General features: G+C 51.3%; 1 protein-coding gene across 6 annotated transcripts in view; it reads right to left on the reverse strand.

The window, feature by feature from the left end:
- Positions 1–13573, reverse strand: part of sdk2a (sidekick cell adhesion molecule 2a) — a 100749-nt gene that overhangs the window by 20267 nt on the left and 66909 nt on the right. For all 6 annotated transcript variants that reach the window (XM_086055460.1, XM_086055457.1, XM_086055461.1 and 3 more), the window contains exons 6-18: positions 11082–11193; positions 10476–10666; positions 9716–9799; positions 9445–9639; positions 7867–7983; positions 7408–7575; positions 6701–6803; positions 5126–5302; positions 4283–4419; positions 3827–3974; positions 1937–2077; positions 1211–1392; positions 12–127 (exon numbers count right to left, since the gene is read on the reverse strand). In XM_086055460.1, coding sequence (XP_085911586.1) covers positions 12–127; positions 1211–1392; positions 1937–2077; positions 3827–3974; positions 4283–4419; positions 5126–5302; positions 6701–6803; positions 7408–7575; positions 7867–7983; positions 9445–9639; positions 9716–9799; positions 10476–10666; positions 11082–11193 — 1871 coding nt within the window. The remainder of the gene's footprint in view (positions 1–11; positions 128–1210; positions 1393–1936; positions 2078–3826; positions 3975–4282; positions 4420–5125; positions 5303–6700; positions 6804–7407; positions 7576–7866; positions 7984–9444; positions 9640–9715; positions 9800–10475; positions 10667–11081; positions 11194–13573) is intronic.

A 13573-nucleotide genomic window follows, 5' to 3' on the forward strand; every position in this document is an offset into this window, starting at 1 on the left:
CGGCCGCTCACCTTATATCCCTGATTGATTCCGTTGACAAACTGCGGGCTGGGGGCGCTCCAGGTGAAGCGCACGGTGGTGGAGTTGACCGGCTCGGCTTGCACGTTCCCCGGCGGCACCGTTGGCACTGAGGAAGGAAGAGCGAGATTAGGCCGAGGCCAGAACGCGACCATCTCGTGACTCTCGTCTCGTCGGGCAGCTCGCGTTGCCTCCGGCGCCTTCCAGGTGAAGCCCGCGGCCTTTTTTGGGCTTGTGACGCAAGGCCGCAAAGAAAGTTGAGTCCAGTCGATGAGGCCGAGTGCGAGCGGACGGCGCGGTCCCGGCCTGGATTGTCTTTGAGCGGCTCGCGTCCCCTTTCGGCATTTTGGACGGCGACCGGGCAAAGGAGTGAGAGGCCGGCCCCAAAATGTGTCAAAACCTCCCTTCTTCGAAACCGTAACGCTTGGTGCATTTTGTCGGAGAGCGCCTGTCTGCTTGACGCTTCCTCATTGCCGTCATTTGTGGCGCGCGTTTGGTTTAAGTAGGTCATTGAGCGTCTGATACGGCAAACACTTCCCTACGCTTGTGTGCACTTGCACTCTCCAAACTCAGCCGGCGGCATCGCCGGCCCGCTAACTGTCTGCCGGTGATAAGTGAACGTGAGCGCGGTGCGCAACAGGACGGCAAGTGGAATCGCTCTCAATTTCTTATTGGGGGCGCTCTCCGGGATCTCGGGAGTCCGCGGTGCTCGTCGTGTGGATTTAACGTGGCGGGAAATAGGGAGACGGGAGAGCGTTTTAAGCTTTTCCCAATGCGAACATCCGAGTCAAAGGAATTTCAAATCAAAGCGGCACAACCGCACCGGGAGCAAAGACATTCACGCTAACGCATGCGCGACAATTCCGTTCGATACTCAGAGCCGTCCCCCATAATTGGATGCGGCCGAAACAACGTATCAACGCGCACAAACAACATCGGCATGGACTCGCGGCCATGCAGCAAGCGCCACTCTTTCAGCACGTCGTCAACGGATCGCTTTGGATTTTCAAGTAATCCGTCCAAAACTATGCGTGACTATGTGAAATCCTACCAGCTTCCTATGAGCGCATGCGTTATTGTCACACTGAGAAGTTTCAAAGTGCGGCGACAAGTGCCGACTGCAAAAAGACCTTCAATTTTAGGGTCGATTTATTTTTTTCACCTCATTTCTTTCATCTCTCGGTCAACTCACCTCCTTGCAGCGTCCACTCGGTCACCTTTTGGCTGTAGACGCCCCTGCCCGCCCCGTTGTAAGCCGCCACCTCCATCTCGTAGTTGGTCCAGATGATGAGGTCCTCCAGCAGCAGGCTGCTCTGCTCCGGGTTGGTGATGTTCTTTATCTGACAGTCCACGGGAAGCCCCGACAGACAGTACCTGGCCGGGCATCGGTGGAAAAAGCCCCAAAAGACCCAAAAAAGAGATCAAAAAACAGCGGCAGCAGAAATTGCAGCCAGTTTGGCAGGGGCTGAACAATTCTTCCGAAAGGTGTCCGAAATTCGCCCGGTCGAAGTTTACTGTCAAACCAAACATAAAACGAAGGTAATTACACTCATCTGCTTGCTTATTGTTACCACGCGGACAGGCTAATGAAACTAGCATCGGTGTTGTCGTAAATGGAAGTCTTGAAACCACTTGTATATGATCACAAGCGGTAGCAACACATGCAGACACAGCGTGCAAAAGTACTCACGGGCGTATCGTTAGCGGTGGTCGATATCCTGGGTTTTTGGTTTCTTTTCACAAATCAATACTATTGCTTTGTCCCCATGTCATCTATTATTTCAAGTCTTGAAAATGGCTTGAGAACACATCTCTTAACGCTCACGGACAATTGAACCGTAAGATAACCAAGCGGTGACGGGTGGCGAAAGGAGCCGGAGCAACGTAGGAGCCCGCCGGGTCGCCGCGCTTCTCGCACCTGATGACGTAGCCCTGCAACGGGCCGTTCTGGTGGCTCTCGGGGGGCGGCTGCCACTGGATCATGATGGACTGATTGGTGCGGCCGCTGGCCATCACCGTCTGCGGGGGCGCGCTGGGGGGCTCCTCCGGAAGGGTTAGCCTGCGGACAACGCTCGCCGTGAGGCCTCAAAGGGCGCACAAATCCCGAGTCGCACGTGCGCGCACGCAACATTCCCGATGCCGCCAGCTCGAGTACGCGAGCTCGAAACCGCACGAAAGCCCGAATGTGCAAAGTCTCAAGACACGGCAACTGAGCAAGGCCGTAGCGACGAGTCAAAGTCCGAAGCAAACGACTGCCTTATTTGAGTTGAATTGTCCTTCATTTCATTTGACACTTTGAAATGTAAAAAATTGCCCGCACGGTTATTAAGGGTGCCTCGGAGGTGGGTCCGGATGGCAAAGCGAGCAAATGAACTGCCGACGTTGGCGCTCTCGCAGCATTTCCATCACATTTCATCATCCACATCACCTGAAAGCCCCCTTTCTTTTTTTTCCCTTTCTTTCTGGTTTTTGTGCAGACGGTGAGACAATCAAAGCGCCGTCGGTCAAAACGAAGCAACACAATGGAGACATCACCGGAAAGAGAAAGGAGCCGCGCGGGCTGACTTTTTGGGCTTTTTTTCTCTTCGAGTCAATTTAAAATGACATCTTGATTCCTTCCCTCCTCGGCGCGGCCCTGCGTCAAAGCATTGGGGATGAAAAAGTGAAAAAAGCCTCAGCGGCTGTCTCACTTTGCCCTTGCGTGGGCGGGGGGGGGTGCGCCGACGGCCGCGGTGAAAGGTGCGTTGACGGTGGGCCGCTCGCGAAGCCTTTCTGGCTTTGAGCGTGCGCGGAGGCGCCAAATTGCTTTGGTCCGACAGGTAGGTGCGCGCTGCCGCTCTATGTGGGGACTTGCTTTCATGTGGACGGCGGGAGAATTGGCTCCACGTTGCCGTCCGTGTGATGCTCTGGCTTCCTTTCAAGGCGCGGTCGGCGGGCTCGGCAAGGCGACGGGCCGGCGGCCGGCCAGTTAATAGAAGGCAGCCGGATGGAGCCGGGTCGGCGCTCCCATCGAGGATTCACAAAGGACAAATTTGGCCTCATTCACGGTTTGATCTTGAAAGGGACCGGCCCGCGGCATGCTCACGTCCACCACCGCTACTACTCCTCTAGTACTATTCCATTAATGCCCCCCGATCACAGGTTGCGGGGTCACAGTCTTATTTCGCTGGTTTTGTTACCTTGCAGAGCACCCCGCCGATCACGGTCCCGCTATTTTGCAGATTTTGTGTGTGTACCATTTCTAACGCTATTTTTGGACTCACTCTCATTCGGGTAAAGCTACGTTTGTCAGCAAAATGAGTGACCTATGATATATGAGTGATACATATGAACTAGAATCGTACACGGTTGTCGGCCCATGAAAGAAAATGCTGGCAGGATGCGACTAATGCGAGGTCTCCAAACTATCCGTGGTGCTAGCAAGCTGAGTCAGATAAGCGAAGGAAGCTAGCTACAGCGCTTGGGTCGGATAAGCGAATGAAGCTAGCCACAGTACTTGGAACTCCTGGTCGGTTCGATCGTGGCCAACGGGAATTTTGGAACAACTCCCGTACGGCCGGTCCATTCCAGGCCAAAATTGTCCCACAACGGGACCGCTTTACCGTCATCTGAATCGTTCTTTTAGTAATTTTACTAAGCTACTTTTGTTGTCTTTGCTTTGCCGCTGTTTTGTTTGTAAAGGTTTTGAAGAGTTTTGTTTGCGTCAAGCACATTGAGTTGCCTTGTGTATGAAATGCGCTCGTACGTCGAGTCAATCAAGCTGCCTGGCCTTGAGTCATTTCCTGGCGCGCCCTTGGGCAAAACTTACCGCTCGCTCTCTTTGCTGAACTGCCCTCGGCCCACGTCGTTGACGGCGCACAGGCGGAATTGATAGGAGCGCGCCGGGATGAGGCCGCCCACCGCCACCCCGTTGGACTCCGGGTCGATGTTGGCCAGGAGCACCGTCCACGGAGCGTCTGGCAAATAAAAAGTGCAAAGTCATCAATTGTAGAGAATCTCCTCACACGCCGGCTCTTTATTCTTTATTTTTCTGTGAAATACGCGATATCAATAAAGTAGGCTTGTATATGTGTGAATTAAGGTGCAGCAACAGGTGGAATTGTTTTCGATGAAATGTGCAAAGAGCAATCATTGTGCATCCAATTGGTCCTGACTGAAATTCAATGACACTTGGCCAGATTCCTTTTCATTTTGCTGTTCATGACTCGGGTCAGTCGGCCTCGTGCATAAGCGACGCGAGCGACCGGCAAGAGGATCCACTCACTGTTCTCGGACACTTCCAGGATGTAGCGGATGAGCGGGCTGTTGCCGTCGAAGGCCTGCGCCCACGTCAGGTTGATGGCGCGCTTCTCCGTCCTGCTCAGCGCCGCCAGGGGGTTTTCGGGCGCATGGGGGAGTTGCCTGGATCCGCACAAGAGCAGCCGGGTCAAACAAGGCTGACGCACGCGCAGGCTCTCTGGACACTTCATTAGGCACACCTCCGCTCGTGTGGGGGAAGGACCGCATTACATAGATATATATACATATATATATATATATATATATATAAAAAAAAAAATTCGAATACAATTTTAGGAAACAATATTTCAACTGAAATATGTCCCTCATCACTGTGTTTTAGCCATTTATATGAATACATACTTCAGTAAGTAATTGAGGCCATAAATAATTCAAAGTGTAATTCTAGAAATATGTGAAAGCAGCGAGAGGTTGACATGGGCATTCGTTTTTTTTTTTTTTCAGCATCCGATCCCTGTCAAACCGTTCTGCAAAGTACATCTCCCAAACGCATGCTGGATCAGAAGCTGCAATGTGAAATCAAATTTAATTGGGCAGCAATTCCGATTAAAATGTAATGGAATCTATGGAAAATCCCAAAGCGAATGTTGGCTCACACTTATATACATCTCATCAGATCACTTTGTAATTTCTTGGCTAAAACTTCCTTTCGGCTGTTAACTTCTCTTCCGCTGCACTTTCTGATTTCCCAGGCGATGTTTAAGTGCTTTGAGTAGCGTGGGAATTTTCGCCACGGCCTCTGATGAAGATTGCGGCGGCTGTGCCTAACGTTGGCGGGCCGACGTGCGTGCTCGGAAAAGAGGCGCACCTGACTCTCAGGTGGGCGCTGCGCGAGTCGTTGCCGCCCACCGAGGTGACGCGGCAGGTGTACGTCCCGATGTCGCCGGACCACGTCTGCGAGATGTGCAGGGTGCCCTCGCCGTCCAGGCGCAGGCGGGGCGACGCCTTCACGTCCAGCGGAGAGCCGCTCTTCTCCCACACGTAGCTGGAGCAAAAAAAAACCCAAAAAAAACAGACCGGCAAAGATCTTTGACTTTGATTTGGATGGCGCATCTGCAGAGCTGGGCATTTGACTACAAATTGAGCGTCCGTTGTTCGCCATCCGTCTGCGGCGTGATTATCCACCGGTAACTTGGATAATGTCGAAGGTGGGACTAATAGTCATAATTATCCATCCTTGCATTTTCGGAACCACTTATCCTCACTATAATTGTTTTTGACAATCGATGAATCATTTGGCTGACTTTTTTAATGAAAAGTTGTCCAAATGCTCGGAATTGCAGCTACAGTAGCTGGTTCTTCAGATTTCTCTCGCCCTCCGCGAAAGCAGACTGATGAGCTTTGTGTTGAATCAGAATAAAACATTTGCTTTGACTCGGGAAAACAAGGTTTGGCCAATCTTCGGACATGACAACGGACCAAGCCAGTAACTGAATCGTGATTCGTGTCAATAAGAAATAATATCAAGTTTCTGAGTGAAGGCACGCAAATGTCATTTTCAGTTACAAATTGAATTCATGGATTCATTGACAAAATGACCGATGGATTAACTCATTATCAAAGTAACTGTTTGTTGCAGCCCGATGTGAACCATCAACACAATACATAAAACAATCAATCCATTTTTAAATGCAAATGAAGGATAATTCATTTCTAACAATATCAATGACATGAGTAATAATATTATTGGTGAGAATAATTAAAATAATCCAATAAATTAAGAAGACAATTGATAGCAATAATAAAGGTAATATAATAGTAGCATATTTTTGTATGAATTTCTGAAGCATGCGAAGCTGAAATGAGTGCCGTCAGGAAAGGGCTGTCTTGAAAAATGTCCACTGTCAAATGCGCAAGCGCACGCACGCCTCCCCTAGAAGCGCACGCACACACACGCACGCGCGCGCACGCACATGCACACGCGCACGCACGTGGGGGAGATGCAGTGATTAATTGTGACTGTTGGGGCTCTCCAGCTAATCTCCTTGGCGTTGCCTTTAATTAAAGGCGCCGTCTCAAGTTATTACTCTGTTTACATATTCCTCTGTTTACCGCCGCCACGCGATCGATGCCGCTGGGCCCACGGGTGACAGACACTCTAATCACTGGGCTCCGTAGACAGCAGGCCGCCCGACTGCAAACACTTGCGACGCACACACACACACACACACACACACACACACACACACACGCCGCTCCTATGCAGCAACGCCACTGCAAGAGTTGCATCCCACAGGAGGTCATCAGAGGGTGATCGACGGCGACGAGATGCGGCGCTGATTTCACAAAGCCATTCAATGCGGCCGCGCGATAAGCCGCGCTTGTTTTCCCACGTCGATGACGACGATGATGAAGTGCGAGGCGCACTTTTTTTCTCGCTTACCTGATGCTGACGCTGGGGTCGTGGGTGACGCCGCAGGCCATGACCGCCTTGGTCCCCTTAATGACGCTCTGGTCCTGCGGCGGCTTGGTGATGCGGGTGCGGGCTGCGCGCGCGCAGGCGAACAGGGGGAGAGAGAGAGAGAGAGAAGGGAGCGTTCACCTTCACCTTCGGACAGGAGCTTCATGTGATTGGACCGTAATGCATTCTGATTCAAAGCCTGCCTGGGTTCAAATAAGTCGCCAATTTGACTTTCCTTTCTTTTCAAAGACATTCCGAGTTGAACCCGATGACGGCAATAGTCAAAGGAACGCCAGACAAAATGATCAGACTTGGCTCTATGCTTTTTGAGAGTATTTGCGTCACAGCCAAATATAGTTTTGTGATGACTAACACCAAGGAGCACCAAGCGAACGTGCGAGCTGACGTCTGGCCAGCGATGACTAGCTGCCCAGAACAAGCGCTTAGTGAAGACCACGACGCGTCGGGGAGCGAAGATGTAGACGCGGGAGCGAGCCGGTTGGGGTTGGCGCGAGCTGCCGACCGGCTAGCCGCCGACTGGCTACTGTTGTAGAAAGGTTGGCCGCGGGAAGACGTGGGCCGCTGCTTTCGCATTCCTCGGCAGCCGAAAGCTGTCATGAGAACGTTTTCTCGCTGTTGAGTGCGCGACGTCGACTGGCAATGATTTTCCCCGATCATTTGGCGCTCACCCCACACCACCAGGTCGGCGGAGGCCTCGTCGATGCCTCTGGAGTTGCTGGCCATGCAGGTGTAGGTGCCGGCGTCGGACAGGTGGGACGGACTGATGAGCAGGCTGCCCGACTCCAGCAGGGTGAACCTGGGCAGCTGCACCGAGCCGCTGGCCAGGACGCGTTCGCCTGCAAAAGCCACTTACACTTGCGACTTAACACGACCTTAACACCTTATAGGTTTCTCAACATTCAATTTGTCAAACGCTGGCTTGGTGGAAGCACACTGTATTTCTTGACATTCCATTTCATTCTGCTTGTATACAACACAGCGCTCTTTTGGGGGCATTTCAGTTCATTACAATAGGGAGAACGGAAAAAAAAAGATTTGCTATATAGTAGGCCAAGGTGCCGGCGTACTGTTGTTAAATTGGGGGGAATGAGAGCGGATGTCGGCGAGCGGACATTTGATTTGCGCACCTTTCTGCCAGGTGATGGCCGGCCGCGGGGCTCCGGACGTCTCGCAGTGCAGGATGACTGACATGCTGTCGATCACGGCGCTGTCGGCCGGCCCGGCGGTGATGTTGGGAGCGATGCCTGACGCGCGCAGGCACACACACGCACACACACACACACGCAGGCAGGCGATGAGGTCAAAGCGAGGGGACGATTAGTCGCCGGCCTGCAAGGAGTCGCCTTCCTAAGCAAGCAGATGGCAGCTTTAATAGGCTTGACGGGAAAAAACGAGAGTGGCGGCTGCCAGGCGTCGTTCGCTCGCACCTCGACCGCACCTTTGCCGCCACGTGCGTCTTCAAGTCGAAGTTGTTTCCGGGGTTAGAAATGGTGTGCTAATTCTTGTTAGCATGTCTGTGGTGTTTCACCAATGAAGCTCGCGGACTTTCATTCAACGCAATGAGATGGTTTGCTTGAGCGATACGGCCTCAAAGTATACAAGCTTAACTTATCTTTACTTTTACGTGTCGGCTTTACAGTCCAGTCCGTGCGGCCTCCGACAGCACCGATTTTTAACTACGGCGGCCGGTTCTGGAAATTGCCCCCTGACTGTATGGAGATGACTGACAGGGTAAGAAAAGGCGAGTGAGAAGAGCTCGAGACGCCTCGCGAGCCGCCGGGTAGCGTCCAACTGTCCGACGAGACGTCGTGCACGGGATGCACGTCTCAAAAAACCTGCCCGGATATAATGAAGTTGAAGTATGATCCACTATGTGAGGAAAGCTGTCATATTACATGGGTCAAAGTCGTAACATCCTGAGGAAAGAATTGTAATTTCATAAGAATTTTTTTTTTTTTCATTTTTGCAAGAAAAAACAACAATAAAAACAACTTCACTTGACAGGCAATATAGTTGCAACTGCATCAAACTCTTTTAGATCATGCTCAAGTGGCATTCTTACGAGAAAAGGGTCGATGGCTGTGAAAAGAAAAGTGGTACTCTTACAAGAAAAAGCTGTAAAACTGTATCATAGGAATATGTGTGAAAAGTTTTTCACGACAAGAGTGTTTTTACAAGAAACGGTTGTAAACATTTTTAACTTAACGATAAAGTTTCATTGCAAGACAAATTTGTTATGAGATGCAAATATGTAGCCTCACATAAATGAAGTCGTTGTTTTGTAAGAACAAAGTCATAATATTATGAGGGGGGAAAACAATGTTTTTTTTCTGACCAGAATCATTTGTAATTTGGAGCGAAACAGTCTGCGACTTACTAGACATTTACTAGACTAGACACAAGACCTGTTTTTTAACTTCATGACAACAAAAAGGTCTTTTTATGAAAAAAGCTGCACCCTTCCCTGGAAAAGTGTCACGTTATTCGAATAAAAGAGATAGATCAAAGATAAAAAGGTTGTAATTTACTCCAGTATGATTCCCTTTCAAATGTACATTAGGGCCGCCCGCAGTTCAACGAAACTTTTCAGCGCACGGCAGGCCAGCCGAGCCAAGTCAGAGCTCGATGCCAATTAGATCAAGGCAAACGCACATCGGACATCCTGCTCCGAAAAGTCAAGAGAGGGGAGAAAAAAGGCTACGTACTGGTGACAGCGAGGTAGGTGTTGGTCTGGATCTCTCCGGCCAGATTGCGGGCGAAGCACTGGAACATTCCCGTGTCGTCGGGCAGGAGGCCGTTGATCTGCAGGCTGCCTCCCGCCAGGATTTTGTACCTGGGGATCTTCAACGGGCTGATGGCCGCCGCGTCCTTGTACCACACCATGTCTGGCTGAGGCGTGCCTGCGCGCGCAAGAGACGCAAAGTCAACTGGCTCGCTCTTGACAAGCAAGGCGGACGAGACGCAAAGGCAACGGACCTCGAGCCTGGCAGGGGATGTCCACCACCTTCTCCATCTCAGCGGTGATGTGACTCGGTGGCTCTTTCACAAACAAAGGGTACTCTGGTGCGAGCGGCAAAAACACTCAATCAGCTCACCGACAAACGTTGAAAGCAAAACCACGGTTGCGCGCGGAAGATTCAAAGATTAAACCAAAAAAGCCAACATCATTTTATGAGTAGAAACTCCCAATTGTTCGGAGAAAAGCTGTCATTCTACCAGAGATAACATTTAGGACTATATTAATAACCTATCTAAAAACTATTGGAATTTAAGAACATTTTTTAAAATTTCATTCCATACTTGTAAAAGTTCATGCTATTGTGGTGAGTATATGAAAATAATGTGCTCTCTTTACAATGAAAATTGGGAATTCGACAGGAAACAAAGTGCCCGATTACAAGAAAAATCGCACTGGGAAGAAGATTGAAACTTTGTCTTGCGGACGTCCACTAGCTTGATGCTAGCGCACAAGGCAAAACCCCGTACAAGGGCTAATGAAAGGAGCGTCGAAGTTACGGTATTTGTAAACCTGTCGACAAGTTACATTTGAACGCAAGCAGTGCACACAGGTATCCCTTCTTTATCCTCTGCATAAAACGTTGCATCTTAAATGTGACGGTCTTCCATATTCCATCACCAAAACGACACGTACTATGTGCGTCCGTCCGCCCGTCTAACCACACAAGAAGGAGCAGCCCGATGCCCACTGACTGATCACGTCGCAGCAACGCTTTACCGAGCACGTGCAGAAAGGCGCCGGCGGTGACGGAGGGCGCGCTGCTGCTGCGCAGCGCCGCCTCGCACTCGTAGTAGCCGCCGTCGCCCACCGTCGGCTGGCTGATGACCAGGCGGCGGCCGAAATCTCGGATGCCCGCGTGGACCGCCGCGCCGTCTTTCCTCCACGTGATGCTCATCTTGACCAGCGGCCTGCCAGATGATGAAAGAACAGGAGAAACCTTTGGGGGCGGGCGGGAAATCGGAAGGGGCTCCCAAGGTCAGGCAGCTCCCAGGGGGCAAAGGGATCGATCCCGCCTTCTCCTCGAGTCTTTGAACGCAGACAATAGTCAGGAGCGTGCAAAATGGACGCTCAATGGAAACCCACAAAAGACGCGTCCAACAAAAGGGGTCCGTGACAAAATGGCTGACGCCACGCTGAAGGATGAACGCTGTGTGTGCGCGCGCAGGGCTAGAAACTATTATCAGAATTGCATTTTAAAAGGAAACAAAATCAAATTAATGGGGACGGACGAAAGATGTTTTTAGTAGCCGAATGAAAACAGAATATATGTATATGTATATGTATTTTTTAAAAATAGTTTCAAATGGCGTGTGCGCGCGCTACCTGGCATTGGCGACGCACTCCAAGATGGCTTCGTTCCTCCCCACGGTCACGCTGGTGTTCTTCGGGGGGACGATGATGGAGGGGGCGATGGGGTCTGCGGGTCCTCCCACGTCTTTCACACGCACACACAGAAAAACATGTCAAAATCCATATAGCATTCAGCAGGTGAAATGAAGCGCGTGCGCGTGTGTCGTCGAGCGTGACTACAGACAAGCGGCCTGACATTTCCTCACTATTCCCAGCTGCTATTAACAAGGCCCGTCTTTACTTTGCACCGCAGCCGGCCGCCCCCCCCTCCTCCCGTCCGCGCTCGTCTTCCCCTCGGCGCAAACGGCGGTTTGCGGGCCAGGTGTCGGCGGCCGCGACGTACGTGGCATAATTGAGACAAACACACACGGCCGTGAAATGCGGCGCCGTCACTCAGCTCGGCCGGCCTCCGACCGGCCATCGATCGGCCGCCCTCAATCGGTGATCTCTCTCCTGATCTCGTCTCATTCCCCCCGCAGCTGACGACTGAGCACATGCGACTCGTTGGAAACGTCTTTTTCCTCTCAAAGCGACGGACGTTTGAAAAGCCAACGAAACCAAATGGAGTCAAAGAAAGCATGACGAGAACACGACCTGCTGTCAGCCACGGTCGACTGCTGTATTTCATTTTCCAGAACGAGAAGACTTCGGAGAGTGAATCGCAATCGATACGACGGCGTTTTGAAACAAGACGAAAGGAACATACAACGGAAATGTCCATACAATGGAAATGCATTATTTGTCAGTTGGGCATTTTGGCTGAAGCCGTTTCAAGTGCGGGAAGCAGGTGCGGAGTTGTGGGGCAACACCTGACCCGCTTCTTTTCTGCTGCTCCCGGTCGGGTGTTGTTAAATAAGGCCGGCAAAATGTTCCCCCAAATGGTTGCGGCTTCCGGGTCCAAGTCCTTCCCTCCTGCTCATTGACTTGATGCGCCGCACGTGACGCAAAGCCAGCTCATCAAGGAAGCCCCAAAGTGTTTGTGGGTGACACCAAGAAAAGCCTGCGGCGCCTTTTAATGTGACGGGCTGCCGGGCGGTCACGAAGGTGGCGCACGAGTCACAAGGCGTGGAGAAGAGCTGGGGTGCGGAACCTCCTCATTAGATGGGAGACGGCGACGTGCCGACCCGCCGGGCAAGGTCTTACTTAGCGATGTCAGCCTATTGTTTCCACCTGCCCGTGTCAAAGGAGAGTTCGGCGCCATTGTTTACCCCCCTTCCGTGCGCGGCGGCGGCGGCGGCAACTCCGCTTTGCGCTTTTCCGACGCGCGAGGTGTCGCTCGGCTGACTCTTTCGCTTTGAGTTGGGAGCGAAACTTTCAGTAACGAGCGTAAGATATGGTGGCGAGGAACCGCACAACAAGCAGCGGTTTGCCAGAGTCAACAAATCTTCAAAAAGGAAGCAAAGTTCTGACTGTAAGATGTTTCTCACAACTCCCGCTTGAAGCTTACAATAAAAGTAAATATAACACCAAGAAGTGCACATCGTGTATCCAGGCAAACGACATCGAGTCTGTCTTGAGAGTTTGCCAGCTTAAAGCCGAACAATGTCATCTGCGAGCTGCTAACAAGTTTTGAATGTAGCCTGGCCCAAATTTGCCATTTGTTGGCTGCAAGGGCATTTTCATGCACGTCAAAGTTACACGGATGGCCAAGGACAATTCAACGCTTAAGTCAAGGTACCATCGTCTTAAAAATGAGACAAAGAGAGCCAAGTGTTTTGTTTGTTGGGCCTTGGATGCTTCCTTCAGAGAACGCCACTCCCCGCAAAGCGCGCCTCTGCATTCCGTTCCGTCACAGGACGGCGAACGCCAAGAGCAAAGAAAAAAATCTCTTTTTTGTCGTGTTCTACGTGTTGACTTTGAGATGCGTAACACGCTTGTTGCCAGGTCACGTCTGGCGATGTGCGAAGAAAAAAAATGGACGGGAATCCAAATCTATTCTGGATCAAGCCGTTTCCCCAGCCCAAAAAAGGGATGATAACTTGTCGAAATGCAGGCTCTACCGCATAGTACCTCAAAAACTATACACGGTGGCTCGAGACAATGACATGCACCTGTCCACATATTTGGACCAATTCCTTTAAAAAAAACAACAACCAAAAACTACACGTACGATCCTTGAGAAACCCTGAGAAAGGAGCAAAATCCGGTCTCTGAACGGTGGCTGCGGACACGGCAACGCGCTCATCACTACGCATACGTCCATTCCGATGAAAATCAACTCCGATCGCGGCAGGCTCCGGGCAAGGCCGTGCGGATGACGGCAGAGGAATCCCGCGACAAGGGACGGGCACACTTGCGTCCAAGTTAAGGCAAGCGGGCGGCGCCGCTCAATAGCTTGCATGCAAATGAGGGTCATCGAGCCCGTGACAAAAGAAGGCGCTCATAAAGCCAAACGGAAGATGTCATTTGCGCCTCGCGCTGTGTCGCTTACAAACGGCACAAATAAAATTGTGACCTGCCCGCAA

The sequence above is a fragment of the Filicampus tigris genome, chromosome 16, assembly GCF_054856515.1.
Source record: "Filicampus tigris isolate MCC_2025a chromosome 16, RoL_Ftig_1.0, whole genome shotgun sequence".
In the NCBI taxonomy this organism is placed as follows: domain Eukaryota; kingdom Metazoa; phylum Chordata; class Actinopteri; order Syngnathiformes; family Syngnathidae; genus Filicampus; species Filicampus tigris.